General features: G+C 38.6%; 1 protein-coding gene across 1 annotated transcript in view; it reads right to left on the reverse strand.

Annotated features, from left to right (window-relative positions):
• Positions 1-2,783: 2,783 nt before the first annotated feature.
• The window catches only part of LOC117510257 (trans-Golgi network integral membrane protein 2-like), a 38,557-nt gene continuing 13,584 nt past the window's right edge, over positions 2,784-27,756 (reverse strand). The window contains exons 2-4 of the mRNA XM_034169894.1: positions 15,800-16,425; positions 3,982-4,283; positions 2,784-3,383 (exon numbers count right to left, since the gene is read on the reverse strand). Of these exons, the coding sequence (XP_034025785.1) occupies positions 4,194-4,283; positions 15,800-16,425 (716 nt within the window). The 3' untranslated portion in view covers positions 2,784-3,383; positions 3,982-4,193. The remainder of the gene's footprint in view (positions 3,384-3,981; positions 4,284-15,799; positions 16,426-27,756) is intronic.

Genomic DNA, 27,756 nt, shown 5'->3' on the forward strand with positions numbered 1-27,756 from the left:
TGATCCACTCCAAGATTTAATGGAGTCTCCATGGCCTAATATCTGTCTGTGGTGAAAATTTTGTCTAAATCTGTGCAGTAGTTCTGACGTAATCCGGCTAGCAGACAAGACAAATAAATAGATGCCGATGATTTTATTATGTCCTTGAACGGAATTATCAGGTGGCATGAGTGGTTAGCACTGTTGGCTTAGAGCAAGGAGATCATGGGATCACTTGCCACCTGATCTGTGTGGTTTGCATGTTCTCCCGTGTTTGCGTGGGTTCTTTCTGTGTGCTCTGGCTTCCTTCCACTTCCAAAGACATGCAGGTTCGGTGAATTGGTGACCAAATTGACTGCAGGTGTGTGCGCGCAAGTACAAATGTGTTCATCTGTCTATACGTGGCCCTGCGACAGACTGACGTCCTGTCCAGGGTGTACTCCGCCTCTCACCCTATGCCTGTTGGGATAGGCTCCAAGTTTTCATGACCCTTGATCGGAGTAAGCGAGTATCGAAAATGAATGTCATTATTAAAAAGATGTCAGAGTGTACACGGTGCAAATGAACGCATCATAAAGTCCCTGATGTGCTGCATATTGTTTGCGTTCCATTCTGTGCATTTAATTGAAATTGCATTTTGCTACTGATGACACTGTGCTTAACTGCCTGAGAGCGGAAGATATCATAATTCACCCCAAAATTAAATTAAATTACATTCATGATAATACAGAGGTCACCCACTGACAACACAATTATCAAAGGCTTGACTATTATTGTTTTAATGTGATTAAGATTGTTCAAAAAAAGAAGACTTCCTTTGTAATTCAGCTTCACCAACCACACGTGTGTAATATCTGTGAGAAACAGCAGGACATGTTTGAAAGTATTTCAATATAAACATCTTTAGGAGAGTGTTTCAGAGATTTTCTATCAGAGAACATTTGGTGGTGTCTCAATAATTGTGACACTTACTTTAATACTTCTGAAAAGGATCCGTCCAACAGGTTAGAAAATAATAAAAAGGCATATTTATGTTTCATGACAAAATATATCTCAGACATCAAGATGAACTTTGACTTTTCCTGCTACACACAGAGCGTTGCATAATATTAGAGCCACTGCAAACAGTGTAAACTAATGTCAGGTATATACTGCGGGTAAAATAAGTATTGAGCAAGTCACCATTTTTCTCAGTACATATATTTCTAAAGGTACTATTAACATGCCATTTTCACCAGATACCAGCAACAACCCAAGTAACACATACATATATAAAGAAACCAAAACAAATAAGTACAGAAATTACATTATGTATAATATTATGAAATGGCACAGGAAAAAGGTATTGAACACATGAAGAAAGGGAGGTGCAAAGAGACATGGAAAGCCAAGGCACCAGCTGAACTCTAATTACAGTAGAAAGCAATCCTGCCCTGTGTCAGTGCAAATTAATATAAGCTGGTTCAGTATGATTGCCTACAAAAAGGTGTCTCATTACCAAGGTGTCACACATGAAACATCTCATGATGAGTTAAAGCAAAGGGCACTCTCAAGATCTTCGTAACCTTAGTGTTGCAAAGCATATTGATGGCACTGGTTACAGAAGGATTTCTAAATTTCTGAATGTTCCAGTGAGCACTGTTGGGTCCATAATCTGGAAGTGGAAAGAACATTTCACCATAAACTGGCCATGGTTGCATGGTGCTCCTTGCAAGATGCGACAGAGAAGTGAGAAGAATTATCAGTTGTCCAAGGGGCAAGGACCACTTGTGGAGAGGAACTAAATAACTGTTTTAAAGAAAACAATAAGTAATGCACTCAAGCACCATGGCCTGTATGCACACTCACCACAGAAGACACCACTGCTGAAGAAAAAGCATATTGAAGCTCATTTAAAGTTTGCTGCACAACATTTAGACAAGTCTCCAAAATACTGGGAGAATATAGCCTGATCAGACGAGACCAAAACTGAGCTCTTTGGATGACAAATGGTACTGTACATCAGCCAAAAAACACCATACCGACAGTGAAGTTTGGAGGTGGGAACATCATCATGTGGGCCTGTTTTTTGGCAGACGGCACTGGCAAACTTCATATAATTGAAAGGAGGAGGAATGGAAAAACATACCAAGACATCCTTGATAAAAACATGCTGCCATCATGATAAAGACGAAACGAGGTTGGAGATTTCAGAAAGACAGTGATCCTAAACACACAGCCAAGGAAACTCTCAATTGATTTCAGGGAATGAAAATAAAGCTGCTAGAGTAGCCCAGCCCATAACCTGACTTGAATCCAACAGAAAATCTATAGAAAGAGTCCCACAGAAGCATCAAGATTTGAAGAATGTCTGTGTGGAAGAATGGGCCAAAATCACACCTGACCAATGCATGACTAGTTTCTCCATACAGGAAGCATCTTGAAGCTGTCATTAGCAACAAAGGCTTTTGGACCAAGTATTAAATAAATTTCAGTAAGTGTGTTCAATACTTTTTCCATGCGTCATTCCATTTTATTACACAACTTTATTTCCGTACTTATTTGTTTTGGTTTCTTTACATGTGTTAATTACTTGGGTTGTTAGCAACATCTGGTGAAAATGTCATGTTGGTAGTACCTTTAGAAATATATTTACTGAGAAAACTGGTGAAGCATTAAATACTTATTTTACCAACAGTATGACCACATCATAAAATCACAAAGCAATTTGTCACAGATCAACCACCTTCTGGGGGCCAGAATCACTGAGTGGTTCACCCACCAACACATCTATGTCCATGATCCAAAACGTCACACTTAAAGAGTCAAGATGACATCAGTATTCTTATAACTTCATCTTACCAAAGAGGTTTTTATGTTAAAGAAAACAGATTACAAAACAACAACTGGTACAATAAAGCTATAAATAACTACCCAGAGCTGTTAGGACAGGATATTGGTTACCATGAATAAGAGATAATGCACGTGTACCCAAGATACTGACAGTGGGTCAGTCAGAATTCAAATATTTAGATTGTGATCAGGTTTAATCCCATCAATGCATTAAAAAGCCTCCCACCTTAGTTACAGGTCGTACAGCAGGTAAGGAAAATTTAATTGTTTAATTAAGACAATATCCAGCTGTGAACACAAGCAGAATTACAAACAGCAACCGAATATTGATTGGGAAAAAAAAAGATATCTATATATCTCAACGCAGACTTCACCTCACAGACATTTAAAACAAGTTGTACACAGATTCAAATGGCTTCTTTAGAGTACGCAGTGCAATCACAAATCTACAAACAAGGCTGGAATCCACAAAACTAATAATTTCATCTGCTTCTAAAATATCCTGAGGATCTGTATCAGGTCAAATTACACAATCACTTAAGTGGCTTAGCAACAAGTGCAAAAACAGCACGCTTCATGGGTGATTCTTTAACTACGGGCACTATTGGCCTTGTAAATGTAATTTCCACCACACCATTGCCTTACAATATAAAGCGCCTTGGGGCAACTGTTTGTTGTGATTTGGCGCTATATACATGTGCTCTGATGTCACTGTTTATCTCCATAGAAACTACCCAAACAATCTTTCATACAAACTGTTTAAAGGGACATTACAGTGTTGTGGTGGAAATTACGGCAATAGTGTGGGACAACTACGTTTTGTTTAAAAAAATCACAACAGTTGTATGACACTGAATACCCCAATTATGTTTTGATTATTTTACTGATATTTTATTCAGAGATATTTTAAAACATTAGAAAAAATGTTTTTTTTACCATTCATTTTTATCATTGAAGATCAAAAGTCTGGGTGTGGGACAAGCACAAAATGGCAATATTTGCACATAATGATGCTGAAAAAAGGTGAAAAAGTCATCATAGACTACTAGAACAAATTTCTTAAAACACTTTCATTGTAAAGATAACTATAAAAGTGTGAAATTCCCCCTTTTTTGTTTTTCATACAATATGATCAAAGGACATAATAAGTGCCCGTAGTCTAAGAATCACCCTCATACGCCTTCATTGTTTTCACTCATTCCCTGAATAAGGCAACAGGGTCACCTGCATAGTCATGCAATAAGCATCTAAACGGTACAAAATTAATTTATCAACGTCAAACTGATGCAGAACACCGCAACAAAAAGCAGAAGTCTGGTGTCCACACGCCTTTTTCAAATCACCTGGAGAGGATGGAGCTGCTGAAGCACACTGCTTCCACATCACATGCGCTGTTCAAGCTTTTGGTATTCTGTGGTTTTAGGTCGACGTCCTGATCTTGACTTTTTTCCTTCCAACAAGCAAGCAATAATCTGTTAAAAAAAATGTTAATAGAATCTTACGTCAACTTCTTGAATTTTAATTGTACATGAATCAGTAATAACATTGTGCATACAGACAGATGAAGTAAATAATACTGACATTGAATATTTCATTACAGTGGCACCTGTCAGTCGATGAGATATATTAGGCAGCAAGTTAACATTTTGTCCTCGAAGTTCATGTGTTGGAAACAGGAAAAATGCAGATGCATAAAGATTTGAGGATGAGATTACTGGGGCAGAGCATCTCCAAAACTGCAAGGTCATGTGATGTTTCCAGTCTGCAGTGGTCAGTACCCAGCAAAAGTGCCCAAAGAAGGAAACCCAGTGAACCGGTGACAGAGTGACGGGCAACCAAGGCTGAAACGGGTGAGGAGTGAAAGGCTATGCCACTGTTAAACCATAGCACCTCCAAAATCATAATATTGTATAGTTAATACAACCTCTTGATTATACTCAGGCATGCACATAAGTGGTATTCATGGTGCTTGTGCATGCTAAAAATCAATGATGCACAGCAGAAAACACAAGGGAAGCGCTTCATAAGAGGAAAGCAATGACAGATTACAGGAAAAGTGTGCAAGTCTGCTGTGCATCAATGATGTTTAGCACACACAAGCACCAGTTATGTGCATCCCTGAATATACTCCTCACAAGCGACGCATCATTTGTCCTAATCTGTAGTGTTTTTAGTGAGCTGCCACAAAGTAACTTTTTCCACCCCAAAAGCCAACAGTTTGCCATTGATTTTAGATAAGGTTTCACTGGTAACCACTGGTACCATGGCAACCATTAACCTGCACCATTAACAAGAGCAACCCAAAATTCCTCCAAAATTCAGTGGCGTCTTCCATGTCCTAATATCCATCTGTGGTGCAAATTTGGTGAGAATTTGTGAAGTAGTTTTGATGTAATCTTTCAAAGTCTATATAAGGGAAATCTTGATCCAGAATCCAGATCTGGATCCAGATCACCTCCAAAATTCAGTGGAATCTTCCATACCCTAATATCCATCTGTGGTGCAAATTTGGTGAGAATTTATGAAGTAGTTTTGACGTAATCTTTCAAAGTCTATATAAGGGAAATCTTGAACCAGAATCCAGATCTGGATCCAGATCACCTCCAAAATTCAGTGGAATCCTCCATGCCCCAATATCTATCCATGGTGCAAATTTGCTGAGAATCTGTGAAGTAGTTTTGACATAATCCTGCTAACAAACAGACAGACAAATGAATGAACACTAATGATTTTATTACGTCCTTGGCGAATGTAATTATGGTTTTGTATTGAAATAATACAAAACCACATGAATGCAGTCCATAACAAATTTGTAATGATATACAACAGATATGCTTTGATCCACATTTAAGTGATTATATAAGTCACTGATGACTTCTCTACAAATTAATGTAATCAAAATCAGTATTTAATTTGTGGATTTCTAGATAGATGTTAACATGAAAACCTTTACAAATGAAAAGCTGAATGTAGGTAGACTTATGTTGCATTTGTGTCACTCTATTTTGAACATCTGTGTAAAAATCTAGTATGTATTTATTTCCTAGTTATATGTGATGTAACATTTAGTGACATAGTTCATTTATCCTCATGTGTGAAATCCTAATGGACAAAATAAACATGGACATATTTACACATAAAACCAACAAGGTCCCGTGTTGTATGTCAGAGGTCATGAGAATGACCTGCCAAATTACTCACCGTACAGTGCCGGCAGAGGAGGAAGAAAACACATAAGAATTTGACTGTAATCGTGTGTCTGCTTAATTCAGAACATGTACCAGTATCCAGAAATGAAAAGGTGAAATCTGGTAATTTGTCTTTTATTCCGTCAACACTTCAATGACGTGCATGTTGGAGAGAGTGTGACATAAAACATCTCCGATCCAATTCCACTGTAGGCTGTTTAAACCACAACTTCCTGTAAATTTACCACCCGAGTTGCTGTCGTGTCTGCTGAAGAGTGAACTAAAGATGCGTTCACAGTATTATAGCAAAACACAGAGTAAATAGTGAACAGTGACAATCTGTGATCTTGCTTCTGTACATCACAACAATGAAGCTGAAATGAAGCAAATGAAAATATGCTTGTAGTGTTACCTTCAGATTCCATTTACAGGGATTATCAAAAATACATGAACCATCCAAACTCAAAACGCATCTGTTTAACACTGCTTTCTCTGTTTGACAAATTGCACTGCCTAATTTTAATCTGTTTTTTTTATTTCTTATGTATTTCAATGTTTTTATCTATATTATAATAGCCAAGTGGCCTTTGTGCGCACATGCATGCGTATGGCTTCGATCACACAAAAACCGCGGAGAGCTGACATTTGCCATTTGGTATGCTTATGTATTTTGGGTCAAGGATGAAAGCTGCGAAAACAGAAAGTTGATACAACAAATATTTTTGGAGAAATTAGCAATTTTAGCTAACCAGTAAACAATGGACATTGTTCTGCAATGCACCACGGGAGTTTAGGGTTTTTGGTTTTTAAATGTTATTGTGGTTCATGTTAGTTTAACAGTGTTGTTATTGTGTTTTGTAGTTCAATTGGTTTAGTCAGTTCAGTTAAGTCATGTTGTCATTACCATGACTGAAAAGACTATTGCTTTTGACGTCTTCTGCCACTGTCTGTTTGTTGGTCTGTAACAATTAAAAGCACCTGCTTCCAGCAGAATGCAAAAAAAAAAAAAAAAAACTTCTGTGTGCATGTGCCTGAGGACATCTAACATTTGGCGTATGGTGTGCTTGTGTATTTTGGGTCAAGGATGAACCCTGTGAAAACAGAAAGTTGACAGGACTAGTGTTTTTGAAGACATTAGCAATTTTCGTTAACCAGTAAACAATGGACACTGTGCTGCAATGCACCACAGGAGTTTAGGGTTTTAAATGTTATTGTGGCTCATGTAAGTCTAACAGTGTTGTTAGTGTTTTTGATTTGTGTTTTTGTAGTTCAATTAGTTTACTCAGTTTAGTTGTCATGTTGTCGTTACCATGACTGAAAAGACTATTGCTATTGATGTCTTCTATCACCATCCGTTTGTGGGTGTGTAAAAATGAAAAGCACCTGCCTGCAGCAGAATGCAGATGCCACTCCCTCTGAAATATGAGGAAAATCTAAATAAACGTAGCAAAATCTGTCATTAAATTATATTAAAGGACATGTCGCATGCTTTTTAACATCCCAGTTAGCAACACAACACCAATGTATTCATGACTGTAAGTCTCTACGCACATGCGCTCATAATTAGTGGTGTCTGATGTTTTTTATTCCTCTCCCTGAGCGAGGTAACAGGTGCATTTCCGGAAAACGTCTCACTCTGCAATTCTCTGCGTGTAATGTAGTTATTAACAAAGGAGAAACATCTCATGGCTGACAGACAGAGGAAACCCCGAAACTCTTAACTTTTTCAGTGTCCGATTTTGGTACTTACTGTCATGACGCTGCTGTTTGTGTTACAGGATGCTGGTTTCCTGCTGCTGTAATCATGGATGTGCCTGGACATGCAGATGTGTCTCATGTTGGAAAAAACTCAGAAGACACTATTTCAGGGGATAATGGACTCTCTATCTAACATGCCACAATCGTGACAGAATTTGAGTTGAAGGCAGAGCTGAGCTGGGATTAGACATTATGCGCGCCCGCGCATTCTATCAGAACCAAAGAGCAAGTGGACCTGGACATTACTCTGCAGCCAAGTGGAACTTGAAAATGATCTCTGGCTGTGGATCCGAGTGAGGACAAGTGGACCGTTCCATGGCTGGCAATCGCAACTGCGATTGCATGCGTGTGAGGGCCTCTTTTTGTCGTGGACTAATTTGGAAATCTTTACACTGGGGTGAGTGGAATGTTAATTATTTTTCATCTTTTGCTTTGTGTTCTTTTCAATGAAGCTTTCAATTAAAGTTTTTCATTTTTTTTTTTTGTTTTTTTTACTTTGAGGGAGTCTGTGTGTGTGTATGTGTGTAGTAGCCGTTTTAACCCCCAATTTACATGGACTTCTGGATGAATTTGAACAATATATAATCAGTATTAAGCTTGTAGACTCTCCCAAATGTCATAAAACTGTCAATCTCTATAAGGAACTTATTAAAAAAGAATTAATGCTGAATAATCCCTTAAAAAATAGCTGACATGCGGGTTAAAATGGCTTACACTGTTTTAACACACAACCTGAGTTTCTGGCATGTTTACATAAAACAAACAATAACAATGTCTGTAAACCCAAAGAATATATTCACGAGAGTTTTAGGCACAATATACAAAGGATTTAATGCTGTTGTCCGTGTGCAGCGGTTAAACTGTAGCCTGATCACAGCATCTCAATGCATTTCTCCTGTTGTGAAACTTTACCCATAATGAACTGCAGCATGTGTGTCTGTCAAACACTAAAACCTTCAAAATTAATACATTACTTTAAAACTAAAACATATAGCTGATATTTTCACTTTATAAAACACCAGACCTGATGTTAATTTAAATAACTTGTCTGGAATTAGTTTGGTTAAACTTTTAAACCATAAGTTAAAACTGTATGCTTGTTGATGACTTGCGTGATATGCTGACAAGTGTGCATGGTTTAAAGAGAAATTGTCTTTATTATCCCTCCTCCTCCTCTTTTTCCTTGGCTACCAGGTCTCTTTTGTTGACAGAAAGCTAATCTAACACAGAAGCACTGGCTTGCTGTTGTGTCAGTAGCTGCTAGTGTACTGAAATCAATACTGAAAGTTATCGGTTTAGCTTTTATCTGTAACGTCTGCTAAATTTTTTAGGGTTTCTTGGTTTAGCTTTGTAAAAGATAACAGTTAATCTGCTAACTGAAAAGTTATCAAAGGTTTTTGGTTAGCTGTGCCCACCACTGTTGGATAACTAACACTGTCAATCATAGACACGTCATCGCCACAGCAGGTCATTTACTCACATGCAATGATCGTACATGCCAGATGGTGACGGCAATACACAATCTTGGTTTGCAAACTGCTAATAAGCTCAATAGAAGAAGAAGCCCCTTTCTCTCTCTTACTGGTGTCCACCAGTGGATCAGCAGAAAACTTATTTCATTACAAAATAGACAGTTCTAAAGGTGTTCACTGGAAGAGAAAAAGAAGACAAAGTGAACCTGTCGACCCGACTTACAGAAACAGCAGCAAACAAGTTATTGGGGCTTCTATGCTAAGCAGCGTAGGCTAGCAGCTGCTGCTACGAAACATCCTCTGGACTTCAAGTTCTTGCAAATTTTAAATCGCATCATGCCACATGTGGACCTCATCTATGCCAAAATACAAAAGAAAACCACTGATTCAGTCCATGCCAATGGTTGAATCCAGCAGTTCCAATTAACAGGACAGCCAACTGTTCAGGTTACAATTATTATTATAAATGTTATTATTATTACTATTATGCTTCACTTTGTCTTTATTATTAATCCTAGCTATTTTTGTAAATATTTTGTCAAATGCAGAAATTCTCTGCAGTTGATGGTTGAGCTAAACAGTTTGGCGAGCAGCAGTTCCCATCTAACAAAAAAAGACATCATGTCCTGAGTCCAGAAAACCATAAAAGGATCACAGAAGAGGTGAGATTGTATTGAAGGAAGAAATCAGTATTCTCAGGTTGACAGCCTCCATTTTTGATGTGAGAATAGGTTGACTGGTGTGAGCCATCTGCCTTCTTGTGGTGCATGCATGTAAACTGTTTTTCTTCTTTGTTTTGTTTCTACTTTTTTACTGTAAATCTGTATAAAAATGGGTTGCATAGTTTTACCCTTAGGTTTTAAAGCAATATTTTAAGTTGTAGATAAGATTACATTTGTGCTTACAATCTTGATCCACAAGACATCACGTATAAAAGAGGACATTGTTCAGTTGACACAAGCAATGTTTTTAAAATGGTGAAAATCACAAATTAAAGCTTTATTTGGGAACAGGTTAAACTTTGTTTGTTTTGGTATTAAAAGCTGCTACTCTTTCCTGTTTTTTTTTCTTCCCTCTGTAGGTCCACGACACCATATAAGGACACTCGAGGGACCAGTTCTCCTTCACAAACCATCTCATCAGTACCACTTTGTTGCAGGGAGAGGGGTTCACACCATACCACACCATCTTTCCTGAAGATGCCCTCAGCAGCACCTTGAAGGCCTACCCGATGCTTAACGGAAGCAAGCTAAAGTCAACGGAAAAGAAACGGGTGACTGAGCTGACGGGCAGCAATGAAGAAGGTTGTGTTGTGATTTCGATTTGTCTTTCGGTTGCTCTTTTATTGTGCTTTTTTTTGTTTGTTTGTTTGTTTCATCCAAAGGTGCCCCCCACCCCCCCTTAAAATTTTTAGCACCAGCCGCCACTGATGCTTATGTATTTTGGGTCAAGGATGAACGGCGCCAAAATGGAACATTGATCAGACTAATATTTTTTGGAGAAACTACAGATATTAGCCAATGTTGCTAATTCCAGCAGGGGCGGTAAATCATGTTTATATTAAAAGCATGAGTGTGTGCATGATTTTATTTCATAAGACTAATGTAAGCACATATTATAATTGTAAATACATTAAAAAGTGGTTGTTTAACATGTTTTTATTCCTGTGTGGTGTCCTTGAGTGCTGAGAAAGGAGCCTATAAATAAACTGCATTATTACTAGTATTTATGAGTTACAGCCACTTGCAAATAATGTGCCTCCATTTCCTGTAACTGCACTAAATATAAGGACATCATGGATTAATTACTATTAACAGCACACCAAAGTATTTTCCAAGGACATCTCAACTGGCTGTATTTGCTCCTCCTGACCATTTGGCAGATACAAGGAAAAGTATACATTTACCTCCTTCCGCCCCATCACACACACATACAGCCCCCAGCACATCACTGTGTAACACTTCTCGATATCTGGGATTCATTTTTTATGCGGTCTGGAAGAAAAGTGGAGAAAGAGTTGTGCAGGACTACGTGGTTTTTACAGTTGAAGTTAGAAATTATTTAAATTTGGCCCAGGGTAGAGATTTGGGCTCCACCGACTACAGCCCAACCGATATATTGGTCGGCCAATATAAGCCCTTTTCGAGGTACTCACTATCAGCCGAAATTTTGCCGATAGAACGCCGATAATTTCTCAGAAACAGAACAGTTACTGAAATAATGTTTGTGTCGGCAATGTAAACTGTCCTTGCATCGTTTGTCCAGTAGATGGAGCTCTGACTCCATTCAACTGAGAGCTGCTTACACCCCTGCTTAAATGTGTTCATCACCGGCCCCCGTAGTTCGCCGTCACACTGCACTGATCGGCTGACAAAAGCATACAAGTTTATAAGGATGTTGTTTGCTATAACTTTGTGATTGCATTCACCCCACATTTCTCCCGTTTCAGTTCAACTCAGTTTGATTAACTCAGCTTATGTAGTAATGTGTCAAATCTGCTTCATTGCGTCGGTCATGCTTTTTATTAAGCCCACGTTGTGTAAACCTTATTTCTAGCATGAAAAACTTTCGTTTACTGCTAAGAGGTTGAAACATTCAGATTCACTGGTCGTCCGGAAGGGTCCTGGGAATTACTGCCATTCGCCATTAACCCTCTGGGGCCGACGCCGTCGTATACGGCGGCTGGGACCAAGCTTTACTAAATTGTAAATAACTTTTTAATGATATGAGATAGAAACTTACTCTTTTTTTTTTTTTTTTTTGCTGAAAGGTTAACTCCGCGGACTTTCGAGCCACCGTTGGCCATCTTGGTACTCCTCATACAACCCCTGGCAAAAATTATGGTATCACCGGCCTCGGAGGATGTTCATTCAGTTGTTTAATTTTGTAGAAAAATAGCAGATCACAGACATGACACAAAACTAAAGTCATTTCAAATGGCAACTTTCTGGCTTTAAGAAACACTATAAGAAATCAGGAAAAAATGTGGCAGTCAGTAACAGTTACTTTTTTAGACCAAGCAGAGGGAAAAAATATGGACTCACTCAATTCTGAGGAAAAAATTATGGAATCATGAAAAACAAAAGAACGCTCCAACACATCACTAGTATTTTGTTGCACCACCTCTGTCTTTTATAACAGCTTGCAGTCTCTGAGGCATGGACGTAATGAGTACTCTTCATCAATCTGGCTACAACTTTCTCTGATTGCTGTTTCCAGATCAGCTTTGCAGGTTGGAGCCTTGTCATGGACCATTTTCTTCAACTTCCACCAAAGATTTTCAATTGGATTAAGATCCGGACTATTTGCAGGCCATGACATTGACCCTATGTGTCTTTTTGCAAGGAATGTTTTCACAGTTTTTGCTCTATGGCAAGATGCATTATCATCTTGAAAAATGATTTCATCATCCCCAAACATCCTTTCAATTGATGGGATAAGAAAAGTGTCCAAAATATCAACGTAAACTTGTGCATTTATTGATGATGTAATGACAGCCATCTCCCCAGTGCTTTTACCTGACATGCAGCCCCATATCATCAATGACTGTGGAAATTTACATGTTCTCTTCAGGCAGTCATCTTTATAAATCTCATTGGAACGGCACCAAACAAAAGTTCCAGCATCATCACCTTGCCCAATGCAGATTCGAGATTCATCACTGAATATGACTTTCATCCAGTCATCCACAGTCCACGATTGCTTTTCCTTAGCCCATTGTAACCTTATTTTTTTCTGTTTAGGTGTTAATGATGGCTTTGTTTAGCTTTCTGTATGTAAATCCCATTTCCTTTAGGCGGTTTCTTACAGTTCGGTCACAGACGTTGACTCCAGTTTTCTCCCATTCGTTCCTCATTTGTTTTGTTGTGCATTTTCGATTTTTGAGACATATTGCTTTAAGTTTTCCGTCTTGACGCTTTGATGTCTTCCTTGGTCTACCAGTATGTTTGCCTTTAACAACTTTCCCATGTTGTTTGTATTTGGTCCAGAGTTTAGACACAGCTGACTGTGAACAACCAACATCTTTTGCAACATTGCGTGATGATTTACCCTCTTTTAAGAGTTTGATAATTCTCTCCTTTGTTTCAATTGACATCTCTCGTGTTGTAGCCATGATTCATGTCAGTCCACTTGGTGCAACAGCTCTCCAAGGTATGATCACTCCTTTTTAGATGCAGACTAACGAGCAGATCTGATTTGATGCAGGTGTTAATTTTGGGGATGAAAATTTACAGGGTGATTCCATAATTTATTCCTTAGAATTGAGTGATTCCATATTTTTTTCCCCTCTGCTTGGTCTAAAAAAGTAACCGTTACTGACTGCCACAATTTTATTTCTTGATTTCTTATAGTGTTTCTTAAAGCCAGAAAGTTGCCATTTGAAATGACTTTAGTTTTGTGTCATGTCTGTGATCTGCTTTTTTTCTACAAAATTAAACAACTGAATGAACATCCTCCAAGGCCGGTGATTCCATCATTTTTGCCAGGGGTTGTAGAAGATGTGTGATGATGTGCGCAATGTGAGTGTCCAATCGGAATGAGTTCTCCGTCACATGGTTTTCCAAAACCCAATCGTAGGGCAGAATTACCTCATGTGATATGGCAAAGATCGATTTCAGGAGTGATATCTTAAGCCCCGGTCACAACCCACCGTGCGTTTTTTTTCGCCGTATGTTTTCTGCGGATGCCACGGCCACTACGTTTTTGTGAAAACGTACGGAGGCAGTAGCTAGAGGAGGGAGGGAGTACGTTCAACGTACATCTCTAGGAGTGTAACGATAAAGAGAGTTGACAATAAAGCAGTGTGTGTGTGTATGTGTGTGTGTGTGTGTGTGTGTGTGTGTGTGTGTGTTGGGGGGGGGGTGTCGCTTTTCTTTTTTTATGAGCGGTACCGGAGCGTACCGGTTTTTCGGCGTCGGCGATGCATGAGCATGTCCAGCCTGCAGCGGTCAGTTGTACGAGTGTTTGCTTGCCTCGAAAAGTTACAGCTAGTTACTGAAGATGTGGAGTGTGTGTTGCTGACGTTTGGAAATAAAGTCCAAGTTCAAGTGAGAAGCTGCGTTGTGCATGCAAATCTGTCGGCCTCCAAATCCGTACTGCCTACGTATGGATTTGGTTAATTCAATAGTAAGTGAATGAAAATGTGCCGCTTTGAATCCGTACTGAGGCAGTACTCACAATGTGCGTCATCTATACTGCTGGTGAATCCGCAGCCTGACCGCAGCGAACGTTCTGCATGCACTAAAACCTCTACGGCGTGTCTGCGTGCTCCTAAATTCGTACTGAGGCAGTACTTACGAAGTACGGATCTCCAAATTTAGCCCACGTTTTTGCAAGTAGACTGCACGCACGTGCAAGTACGGCGGGTTGTGACCACGACTTTACTAGCTGGCCCGTTTGAATAGCCCCCTAACTGCTCCAATTGCATTTTTTGAACTTGAAAATTCTTCTCTGTTATAAAGTTAATCAATGAGGACAAAGCTTTAGCTTTTAGCTCATACCTTATTTGTTAAGGGTCCAAAAAAAGAACATTTTATTAATTAAAAAAATAACAATAATATCGGCCGATTTATCGGCTATCGGCAAATCAGCCGATTTATCGATATCAGCATTTTTTTCATTCAAATATCGATATCGGCATCGGCCTCAAAAAATCCATATCGGTCGGGCTCTACCACTGACCAATCGCGATAATGCTTCCAATACAACCTGCAGAGTTTTTTTTCGATCAGTGCACCACTCATGACTGCCCAGTGCAGCCCCAGTGCAACTCCAAGCATGTGAATTCTTCTTGATATCTCAGACTGTTTTTCTGCAGGTGGCATGAAAAATGGTTGTGCATTGCCACAGCCACTGGGCTGCTCTTAGCGAAACAGCAGAGCATCTCTTCCTGCACACACTGCTGCATCGCAATCAGACTGCCCAATGCAGTCATGGCACATTTCACCCGGTTGACAAACATAAAAACTCACTGTAGTCCTTCATTTGTTCACTCTCTGGCCAACACTCAAAGTACATATTCATCAGTACCCAATTTTATCTCTGAAGAACTCCCCATTGTGAACAAATAAAATGTTTCCATTATAGCAAAAAGATGTTTCCATTATAGCAAGAACAATTAAGCATGCGTGTAGTAGGGTGGGGGAGTGGTGGTGGGGGGAGGAACACGATATCATGACATTGTGATGTGGATCATCCATTGTTGATCTGACACTGGCTTTACCTCGTGGAGCTTAATACCCACATGTAGCTTTGTTGAAACAAAGCATTTGAAATTTAGAATTTTACCACAAACAGCCCTAATGTAAATGCATTTTCACTGAGAAATTAGGAATGGAGCACACAAGATAGTTTTCCTTCCCATTACCACATGAACACATCCTAACAGAAATCCTAAAACAAACATTAGTAAATCCAATGTTTTCAAAAATGAATACCGTATGTATCAGTTATTGAAACTACAAACGTGGCTATGTATACGTTTTCCAAGAAGACCTGTCTGTCAAATCTGCATCAATGAATAAAATACTTTGAACAAAGCATGAAACAAAAGTTTTCAAAAGTACATACCTTGCGCTTGTTGTGATAAGCAATGTACAGAACCGCAACAAACACAGCCGTTGCAACAAAGTAGGCAAAGAAATGACTACTTTCTGCCTTGGCCTTGTCTTCTACACCATATGATCCAAATACAGATTTTGCTCCTGAATTTTCATTCTGAGGTTGTCCTGCTGGTGTATCCCTTGTATCCTGCCCCTTTTCTGACTGGTCTTTCATGGTCGTCCGGGTACCAGAACCTTCCCCAGCCATCTGGATATGTTCCTCAGCATGATTTTGATTGCTGATCTCATTCTTAGTCATTTCCACTGTTTTATTGATAACTTGGTTGCTTGTAGAGTTGGTCTTATCGTCGACACTTTCTGGCTGCGCGTTGGTCTTATTGGTGCCGTTTTCTGGCTGCGCGTTGGTCTTATTGGTGCCGTTTTCTGGCTGCACGTTGGTCTTATTGGTGCCATTTTGTGGCTGCACGTTGGTCTTATTGGTGCCATTTTGTGGCTGCACGTTGGTCTTATTGGTGCCATTTTGTGGCTGCACGTTGGTCTTATTGGTGCCATTTTGTGGCTGCGCGTTGGTCTTATTGGTGCCATTTTGTGGCTGCGCGTTGGTCTTATTGGTGCTGTTTTCTGGCTGCACCTCTGAGAAAACAGAAAAATATAAAGCAGAGTTAGTAATGGTGTGCAATTAATATCATTAAAAACTACATTTGTGAATTTGTGAGAACTCCTCCTGACGTCAGGGTGGGTAATATTAGCTACAAATGTCACAATGGTGGTATTATGTCATAATATTACTGTTTTCTAGGTTTTCTAGAAATTGTGGAAGAGGTGGGCATGTCACAGCATGTCCTGTGAGACTTCAACACGGAGGCGCTTTTGCTCCGCCGTTAGCAGCAGCATGAATTTCGCCGCCACTCTTTTCATGGCCAAATCTTCTGTCACAGTGGAATGTACCGAAAAAGTGCTGATGTCCACCTCTGCCGCAATTTCTCGGATAGTCACACGACGGTCCCGCATCACCACAGCGTTCACTTTGGAATTATCTGGTCATTTCAGCATGTTGATGGCCGACCGACCGGAGCGTGGCTCGCTCTCCACCGTTGTGCGGACATCTTTAAACCGGTTGTACCGCTCCTTAATCTGTGTGATGCCCAAAACATCGTCACTGAAAGCCGTCTGAATCTTCCCAATGGTTTCCACCTGGCTGTTGCCCAGTTTCTGGCAAAATTTGATGCGGCGCTGCTCCAGTTGTTCCACCATTTTCCTTGAAATGAAAATCCGCTGAGCGCACTACACGTCCTCACACAAAGGCTGCTTACCAGAAAATGATGCAATCGACAGGCGTGAAAAAGTTCACGCATTCGCACGAAGGTTCAAGGTTTGCTCATGCAAGCACACGATTCAAATCCATCAGGTTTTTGCAAAAAATAAAGAGGTCCAATACTTTTCTAACATACCTCGTATTCTCAATAGAGTGTGGGAGGCAGTCTTACAGGGATGAAAGTGGTGAAAAACAATAAAAGCTGAAACCCAAAATACAAATGAAATCTGGGAGCATGCCCGCCTGCCAAATTTTTGAATTATAGAAGCTCTGAGATGCAATCTGGGGGTATTCCAGACAATAAATTGTAATGAGTGCAGCACCCATTTTGGCAAAAAAAAAAAAAAAAAAAAAAAAAATCACTCCTCTAGTAGTATTTTCACAAGAATTTACAAATATATCTTTAACATAAATCTATTCCATTCCATTTTCTTCCGCTTTTTGGATAAATGGGACAAATTAATGGTTTCTGCAAGACAGAAACACAAATGAAACAATGTGATTTTCATTACAAATCCATAACACACAGTGCTTATTAATACAGTAATATCAGAGAAACACCAACAAATGCAGTGCTATGCAAGTATAATACGCATAACAAGTATAATAAGTAATAACTATAATAAATAACATAATAAGTATTTAATAAGCAGAGCACATAGCAGCTAGTTAGCTTAGCCCTTAGCCAATAATGCCAAATAACTTAAAACATCCCCACTCAACAGGAATCACTATCAACCCCACTTAACATCCATTCCGATAAAACAGAAAACCCTCTGCAAATAGATAACTCAATGAATGAATGTATTCAACACACACAGATCCAAAACAGCAAAACTTACAAAGAAAGAAAGAAAATAATCCAACAATGCACCCATGTGCCCAAAAGGGTGCAGGCAGAAGCAAAACCTTGTAAACGCCTACCCCTTTAGCCAAAATAAAAATTATACATATGTATATAAAATTCTACATATACCTAACACAAGTATAAATTGATCCCTGAACTACAATTTCAAAACACAAATGTGCAAGCAGCAGGACACCAAAACAAGACAAAAATCAATAAACCTAATTTAAAATACTATAGCAAGTAATCAAATTGTTTTTGTAGAGCCTTTTAAAGCCGATCAGAGTACCAAGTGATTTTATGTTATCCGGGCAATTATTCCAAGTGTTAACGCCTTTATCAGAAACACAATAACTTTTTACCGTAGTTTGAATCTTTGATTTCTGAAATAACAATGTTCCTCGTAAATTATAACTGGAGTGCCTTATTTTAAACAGGACCTGGACATGTTGTGGTAGAAGTTTATTTTGTACTTTGAACATAATTTGTATTATGATTATCAATCAAATCCCAAAATTTCAAAATATGCAAACGGACAAACAATGGATTTGTTGGCTCACGATATGGTTTCTTACTAATAATACTTGTAGCTTTCTTTTGAAGTAAAAATATAGGATTCGTATTAGTTCTGTAGGTGGTTCCCCAAACCTCAATACAGTAGGTCATGTATGGAACAAGTAATGAATAATATAAAGGTAACTAATGGGTTGGGTTGGGTATTGAGAACCGGTTCTTTTCAAGTATCATTAAGAAATGATTCGATCCACTGATATCAATAGCCTTTTTGCTTAACGATTCCCATATCGGTCCTTCAGAGTGGCCGTTGTTTTTAAGGGCGTTTGTTGGGAAAATTATCATTCCTCTACGTTGATTACAGCCCCTGCAGCGGCTCTGTAATACACCATTTCTGCAGAGCGACACCACTTTGAAGAGCGAACCAATGAGGCAATGCTTCGATCCACTAGCTCATTGGTTCTTTGATTCGCTGCTCTTCAGAAATGGCAAGTCCGCTTCTTAACCCCTCTCTAGGTCATTAAAATAATGCGAGTCACTTTGTGTGGATTAAAGTCACTAACTGAGACTCTTGTCTTGTTGCAGTCAAGAAACGAGACTCGTCCTCTGTTCCGTTGGTACAGCTCCAAACGCTGCACGGCTGAGACTGAGTCCAGTCGGAATTAATAACTTCAAAACGAACTGCCCCTTTAAATAAAATGACACCTCTTACAAACATAAAACAGACAAGAAACTACAATCGACTAAAACATTGTTTTTCCTCCCAAAATGAGACGTCCTGCATTTTTTATGAATTACATCCTGATGTGCAGCACAGTTGGCTGCAAGAGCTCAGCCTAGATGTATTGAGTCATTCTCTGTGTCTTGTGTAATGGCACTACCTCTGACCTTGGCGATATGAGATTTGGGGTTCCACAGGGATCCGTTTTAGGCCCCTTGCTTTTCCCTGTATGTGGCACGCCTTGCGGGTATACTGCGGGGTTTTGGGATTGCCTTTCATTGATACGCTGATGATACTTAGTTGTACATGCCGATAATTGTGGGAAATCTCACTCCCATAAAATCCCCGGATGACTGTCTTCTATCAGTGAGAAGTTGGATGCCTAGTAACTTCCTACTTTTAAACTTTGATAAGACTGAAATGATGGTTCTTGGTCCAGTGAGACATCGGCATCAGTTTAACCAGCTGGTGCTTGGCCTGGGTTCGTGTGTCATACATCATACGGACAAAATGAGGAACCTTGGGATAATTTTTGATCCCACGTTGTCTTTTGACCTCCACATCAGGGATGTTACTAGGATTGGTTTTTTTTTCCACCTGCGAAATATAGCGAGGATCCGCCCCATCCTGTCTATGGCTGATGCTGAGACCCTGATTCATGTTTTTGTTTCTTCTAGACTAGATTATTGTAATGTTCTATTTTCAGGGTTACCGCAGTCCAGCATCAGGGGTCTTCAGCTGGTTCAGAACGCTGCTGCCAGATTTCTGACACGCAGCAGAAGGTCTGAACATATCACACCCATTTTGGCATCTTTGCAATGGCTCCCTCTCTCTGTGAGAGCAAATTTTAAGGTTTTGTTATTGATTTATAAGGTTGTTCATGGACTAGCGCCATATTATCTGGCTGATCTGGTTGAACTTTACGTGCCGGCCCAGGCTTTGTGGTTGCAGGATGCGGGACTTCTCTGTGTTCCCAGGGTGAAGAAGTAGTCAGCAGGTCAAAGAGCTTTTTTGCATCATGCACCCACCCTGCCTTCCTGCGGCCGTGAGGCAGTCGGAGTCCGTGGACATTTTTAAGTCAAGACTGAAAACCTATTTTTATTCTCTTTCTTATGAATAGTTTTTATTTTTTATCTGTTTTATTCTTTTACTTCTGTTTTTTAATCATCTATTTGAATATTTTATTCAATTTTAATTATTTATTTAAATTTTATGATGAATCGTTTCATGTAAGGCACCTTGAGACGGCTTTGCTGTAATTTCACGCATTATAAGCTAATTAAATTAAATTAATTTGAATTGAATGTATGGAAAGACATTCATGCCAAAAATGTCTGAAAGGAAATGCTTTTGACAGTAACTACAGGCTTTGTTCATTTCTATTTATGTCCAGAGATCAAGGATCCACCATGTAGAGTTTATTATGTCCAAAGTTTAAGGATCCAGTGACCAATTTCATATTTATTTACTTTAAGACTCAATAAAGTGTTGTTCAATTTAAATTCAATCGGCTTATAAAGCGCCAAATCACAACAAAAGCCGTCTCAAGGCGCCTCACATAGAACAGTTCAACATAAAAATTAAAATGAAAAAAATTCAAATACATAATTAAAAACAGAACTAAAAGAATAAAACAGATAAAAATAAAAACTATTCATAAGAAAGAGAATAAAAATAGGCTTTAAGTCTAAATCCGACTGCCTCACGGTCGCAGGAAGACCGTTCCACAGAGTGGGTGCACAATAAGAAAAATCCCTTTTACCCGCTGACATAGAAAACCTGTAAACCCTACTTTTAGTACACAAGAGAAAAAAAAAAAAAAAAATCACAGGTATCGATAAGGGAATTGGATCAATAAGCGGAATCGCTAAAATCTTATCGATACCCATCCCTTCTAATGAGTGTTGGGGGAGGAAGTCTTGTGCTTTATACAAAATGGCAATGATCTTTGCCATTTTAGATTTAACATAATTTATATGTGTTTTCCAACTTAGATTATCGTCAAAAAGACCCCAAGAAATTTAGTTTCATTTACGAGTTCAATTTCAACATTGTGTACTTGTAAATTTCTACATAAATTCCTGGGCTTATTACCAAATATCAATCAATCAATCAACATTTATTTATAAAGCGCTTTACAGCACCGACTGGTGTCCAAAGTGCTTAACATTAAAAACACAAATTTACAAAATAAAACACATATAAAATAAAATTTTAAAACAACACATAAAAAAAGAACATAAAAACAACAGAACATGTCACCTCCCCACTAAGTGTTAAAAGGCAGTTTAAATAAATAAGTCTTTAACTTATATTTAAAAAGTGCTAGGTCAGGAATAGTACGTAACTCAAGAGGTAGCTCATTCCACAGTCTGGGGCCAGCTACCGCGAAAGCATGATCACCCCAGCGTTTATATCTTGACCTTGGAACATCTAAGTAAAGCTGGCCAGACGCCCTTAACGTCCTACTGTAGGTGCGCAAAGTTAAAATTTCAGACAGGTAGGGAGGTGCAAGGCCATAAATAGCTTTAAAAACAAACATTAAAATTTTAAAAATCAATTCTAAAACGAACTGGAAGCCAGTGGAGTGAGTATAGGATGGGCGCAATATGCTCACGTCTAGAAGTGTTTGTCAAAAGACGAGCAGCAGCATTCTGCACCAACTGGAGACGCGCAAGAGACGACCGATTAATGCCCGCATAAAGTGCATTACAATAATCAAGTCTGGAGCTGATGAAAGCATGAATGGCCGTCTCAAGATCACGTCTACTGAGAAAGTGCTTTATTTTAGCCAAGAGGCGAAGTTGGAAAAAACTAGCTTTGACAACAGAATTTATCTGTTGATCGAACCTCAAACAGCTGTCAAATATCACTCCCAAATTCTTGACAGCTGGTTTTACATAGTTAGCCAAAGCACCAAAATTTGGTGTTACCACATTTGGTATGCCAGTGCGCTCAAACACCATGATCTCAGTTTTACCATCATTCAGGTAAAGGAGGTTTCGGGACAGCCACTGCTTTACATCACGAATACAATTAAATAATGATGACAAAGCATCACTCCCATTAGTCCTCACAGGCAGATAGATTTGCAGATCATCTGCATAACAATGAAAGGACAAATTGTGCTGGGTTATAATTGACCCCAATGGCAGAATGTACAAAGAAAATAGAATCGGCCCAAGGACAGATCCCTGCGGCACTCCACAGCACAGAGGAGCAGTTGATGAGGAAAGGTCCCCAATCATGACAGAAAAGCCAAATATGATCTAAACCACTCAAGTGCAGTACCATGAATGCCAATAAAATGTTCCAACCGGGAAACAAGTACTGTGTGATCCACAGTATCAAAGGCTGCTGTGAGGTCCAACAGAACCAGCACAGCAGGATTCCCTGCATCCACCGACAGAGTAATATCATTATGAACTTTTAAAAGTGCTGACTCAGTGCTGTGTCGCGATCTAAACCCAGACTGGAATTTTTCAAGGATGAGATTGTCTTCTAAAAATGATTGTAACTGTAAAAAGACAACCTTTTCTAAAACCTTAGATAGAAATGGCAGATGAGAGACAGGTCTAAAATTGGATAAAACTGATGAGTCCAGGTGAGGTTTTTTAAGAAGAGGTCGAACCACAGCATGTTTAAAAGCAGCTGGAACAGACCCTGATCTAAGACAAGCATTGATAAAAGTTAGGAGACCCGCCCCAACAGTATTAAAAACCTCCTTCAGCACCTTAGCTGGAACAACATCAAAAGGACAACTTGTAGATTTTATGTATTTTACAACATCAGCGAGAGACGCAAAAGAAATGGGCTCAAACTGTTCGAGCACAGCAGAATGTGCACGAGGAGCAGACAACTCAACATTACAGCTCTGATCAGCGTTCTGTCTGACTGATGAAACCTTATCAATAAAAAACTGAAGAAACTCCTCACAGGTTGTGGTTGTAGCGTCCAACAAAACAGAGGTGTGTGGATTTACAACTGAGTTTATAGTCTGAAATAACACACTGGGACGATGACAACTGCTCGAAATAATATGAGACGGATATTGTGCTTTTGCCTCCTTCACAGCCTTCTGATAGTCAGTTAGACTGTCCCTCAGAAAACCCAGAGACACCTGTAGTTTGTCCTTTTTCCATTTTCTCTCCGCCCGTCTCCAGCGTTGCCTGAGGGCACGGGTCGTGGCATTTAACCAGGAGTCGGATTTTGATTTCCTGGATTTGCAGCGCATCGGTGCAACAGAGTCCAAAATGACTGTGCATGTAGAGTGGAAAGAAGAGAGGATGTTATCTGGGAGTAATGGAGAAACCAGTCCATTCATGGCATAAAACTGAGAGTCCATGAAGGCAGCAGCAAAGTCCCCCGCTGCCAAGGAGGTGACCAAACGGCGGCGAGAGACAGGAACAAGTGGCTTACTAGCAGATGGAGGAGCAATAAATTCAAAAATAAAATATGATACACTTTGTTTTACCAAAGTGAAGCGACAGTTTGTTGGAATCAAATCATTCCTTGAACTTCTGTAGTTCTCTTTCCATTGTGTCAAGAACTTGCCCCAAATGATCCCCACTACAAAACACAGTCGTGTCATCAGCAAATAAAATATAACTCACAATCTTGGAAACTAAACATATGCCATTAATACATAAAAGAAACAGCAAGGGCCCAAGGACTGAGCCCTGGGGCACCCCACAAGTGCACCTCAAAAATTCAAAATTTATCTCACCAAAGTGAACATACTGATACCTACTATACAAGTAACTGGCTATCCAATCATGTGCTAATCCTCTGATGCCATACTTCCATAGTTTATCCAATAATACGGTATGACCTACACTATTAAATGCTTTCTGTAAGTGGAAAAAAAACCCAGACGGTGTATTGTTCGTTTTCAATTACCTTTGTGATAAGTTCCACAAAATCAACTACAGCCAGTGAAGTGGTACGATTTTTCCTAATCCTCATCACATTTAGGAGCATGTCTGAAAGAGCTTCCATCTTCATTCAAGTTTACTGCGCTGCTCTGAACTTGTTGAACACTGATAAAGCATCAGAGGGGTACACTGAGGACTGTCAGGATGCAGATGTAAGGTTTTTTTTTTTTTACTTTTACTTTTCAAGTTGACTTTTGAACTTTCGACGCTTTGAGCTGTGACATAGCTTCGCGCTGTCCAATAGGAATGACGCGCCGGGCCAAAACACGGAAGACTAGTGGCAGAAACCACTGATCTCTACAAAACAGAAACGTGTCACAGCACTGCTCATTTATAGAGCAGTTTTCTGAAGAAAAATCCTTGGAAATGTTTTTGTTGTTGTTGTTTGTTACCTCAAAATTTCTGATTACTGTTTAAAAAAAGTTTAGAACATTTGTAATTAAAATAGCTAAATCAATACATGGCTCTTTAGAAACCTTTCATCTATAAATTAAAACCACCTGTTATTTCAGATTAGATCATTTCTTGTTTAACATATGGAACCTTGGACATTTATTTTTAGACAAATAAATTAAAATGGAAATTTGTACATTTTTTTTTTTAAGTCTGGTAGATTATTACTTGATTGTTCAAGCTACCTCAAGGAGAAGTGCACTGTTTAAGTGATAAATAATAAAATAAGTTGATTAAAATGAAATTATTATATATTTAGCATTTGTTCATTGTTCATTCAGTTTTTTAAAGTATCGAATCAGGACTCGGTACCGGCAGATACTCAAAATCAGATGACTCGGAATCGGATCGGGGCCAAAAAAAAAAAAAAAAACCTGATCGTGACATCCCTAGTTTGAACATAAAATGATCCAACCTCTTAGGGAATACTTTTTCCAGAATTATTGAAAACTGAGGTAGCGGTGAGATTGGCCTGTAGTTTGAAAAAAAGTGTTTGTCGCCTGATTTGAACAGTGGTACCACTTTAGCTATTTTCATTCTCAATCTGCCAGTCGTTAATAAGAAGTTACAGATGCAAGATAAAGGTTTAATGATACAATTATATTTTTTTAATAAAAGATGTATCAAAATGATGGTGATCAGTTGATTTTTTTTTCCCTTTTAGTTTATGTACTATGTTAATTATTTCATATTCAGTTTCTCTGATAAATATTGAATCTGAAAGGTTAGTCCTCATTGCCCTGTTATCTCAAGAGCTCATATTAGGCACAACTGCATTTGCTAATTGTTTCCCCACACAGGCAAAATAATCATTAAAATGATATACTATAGCTTTATGTATCAGTATTTGAGTAAAAATATATTGGATAGTCTTGCACAACTTTTTTATTTTTGATGATTTCATTTAAGAGCTTCTATGCACATTTGATGTTTTAATTTTTTTCCAACAAATCACTGTAATACTGCCTTTTGCAAGATTACATAATATTGGTCAACTTGTTTTAATATGTCTTGTATTTACTCTCATCTTAAATTGTTGTATGCTTTAAAAATTGATGGTACAATTTTTTTTTTCTTTTTACATGCATTCAGCAGTCCATTTAGTGATCCAAGGTTTGTCAGTATTTCACTTGTGTGCAATATTTAATATCAATGGACAATGTTTATCATACGACTTGGAGATAATGGCAATATATGATTCATATGATTGATCAATGTCTTCAATATAGACACAACACCAATCTTGGTGCGATAAATCCATTCTAAAATTGGCCACAGATTCCTTAGTTATTTTTCTTTTGAAATTTGGAGTGCCAATATGATCAACTTTATCAACTAAAGAATTGTAAACAACAAAAACCGGCAGGTGATCACTAATGTCACTAATAACTAATCCACCCATTAAATTCCCAACAATAACGTTTGTTAATATATTGTCAAAGTGTCGATGTGTTCGTAGTAATCCTGATTGGGTGTGTTATTGCTGGATATAATCCCATACAGAACACAGAATCTAGGAATTCCATTATATGTATATTGCCATGAGGATTTAGAAAATCTATGTTAAAGTCTCCACAACTCACCCTCTTCACAAAGGAATTCTACCTTAAAAGCACTGCTGTCAGTGCCAAAAATAATTCTGGTCCTCCGCTAACGCGACCGAACCTAACAGCGCATTGGGGGTATAGCGCATATATATATATATACACACACACACACACACACAAGTATATATATATATATATATATATATATATATATATATATATATATATATATATATATATACGCTTAAAAGCACAGTTTTATTTGAAAATGTAAATGAACAGTGCATAAATTTGAAAATGTAAATTTCAACTGAAACACTAAAGAAATCAAATATAAAACCACTGGCAGGTCATTTGTTATCCTGTTTCATATCAAAATAACAATATTCATGTCCATGACTAAATGTACTAAAACAAATACGTCACAATTGTACACATACCACAATTTGATGTGTACAATTGTGATGTATTTGTTTTAGTATATTTAGATTTTGTTGTGATTTGGCACTTTATAAGCCGATTAAATTGAATTGAAATTGAACATTTTATTGAGTCTTAAAGTAAATAAATAAGAATTTAGTCACTGGATCCTTAAACTTTGTACATAATGAACTCTACATGGTGAATCCTTGATCTCTAGACATAAATAGGAATAAACAAAATCTGTAGTTTTTGTCAAAAGCATTTCCTTTCAGGATGGAATGTGTTTCCATACGTATATCTGAGCTGAGCTTAACAACTGCTGTGCTTCACTTCAGGATGTAATTTGAAAAGAAAATACAGCACGTTTCATTTTGGGAGGAAAAAAAATGTTTTAGTTGATTGTAGTTTCTTGTCTGTATTACATTTGGAAAGAGGTGTCATTTAATTTAAAGCGGCGATTCATTTTGAAGTTATTAATTCCGACCGGACAATGTCTCAGCCGTGCAGCGTTTCGAGCTGTGTGAACGGAACGGAGGACGATTCTCGTTTCTTGACAGCAACAAGACAAGAGTCCCAGTTAGTGACTTTAAGCCACACAAAAGTGACTGACGATATTTTAATGGCTTTGCAAGGGGTTAAGAAGCGGCTTGCCGTTTCTGAAGAGCAGAGAATCAAAGAACCAACGAGCTACTGGATCGAAGCATTGCTTCAATGGTTCATGGTTTCAAAGTGGAGCCGCACTGCAGAAATAGTTTATTACAGACCAAACCCTGAATATCCGACTTTATTTGTACGTCCGTATGACTCTGAAACTCAGAAAAATCCGTATCATTTACGGACTATAGGTTGACATGAAAACCACCGAAAAGCTGTGTTCACCGTGGGGACACGTTCGGCTATTCGAGATTATTCAAGATTTTTTTTTTTTTACCGATGATGAACGATGTGTAAAAAAAAAATTCCGGGCCTGATCCTGTAGAACTTTGTACCGAAAATGTCCATTCAAAAGTTCGGCGTCTTTCTGCATTTTGTTTTGTTGTGCATTGCATAGCCTGTACTTTTCTCGATCCTCGTGTTGTTTTCTGTGTGAACTCAGCTATCAGCAGGAGGCAGCAGCATAAGCTCGCCCCCGACTGACGCTTACAAAATAAAAGGCAACGAGCAACAGTCATAAAAGGTTAAAAAAAAAAAAAAAAAAAAAAAAAAAAAAA

Source organism: Thalassophryne amazonica, chromosome 5 (genome assembly GCF_902500255.1).
Source record: "Thalassophryne amazonica chromosome 5, fThaAma1.1, whole genome shotgun sequence".
Lineage (NCBI taxonomy): Eukaryota > Metazoa > Chordata > Actinopteri > Batrachoidiformes > Batrachoididae > Thalassophryne > Thalassophryne amazonica.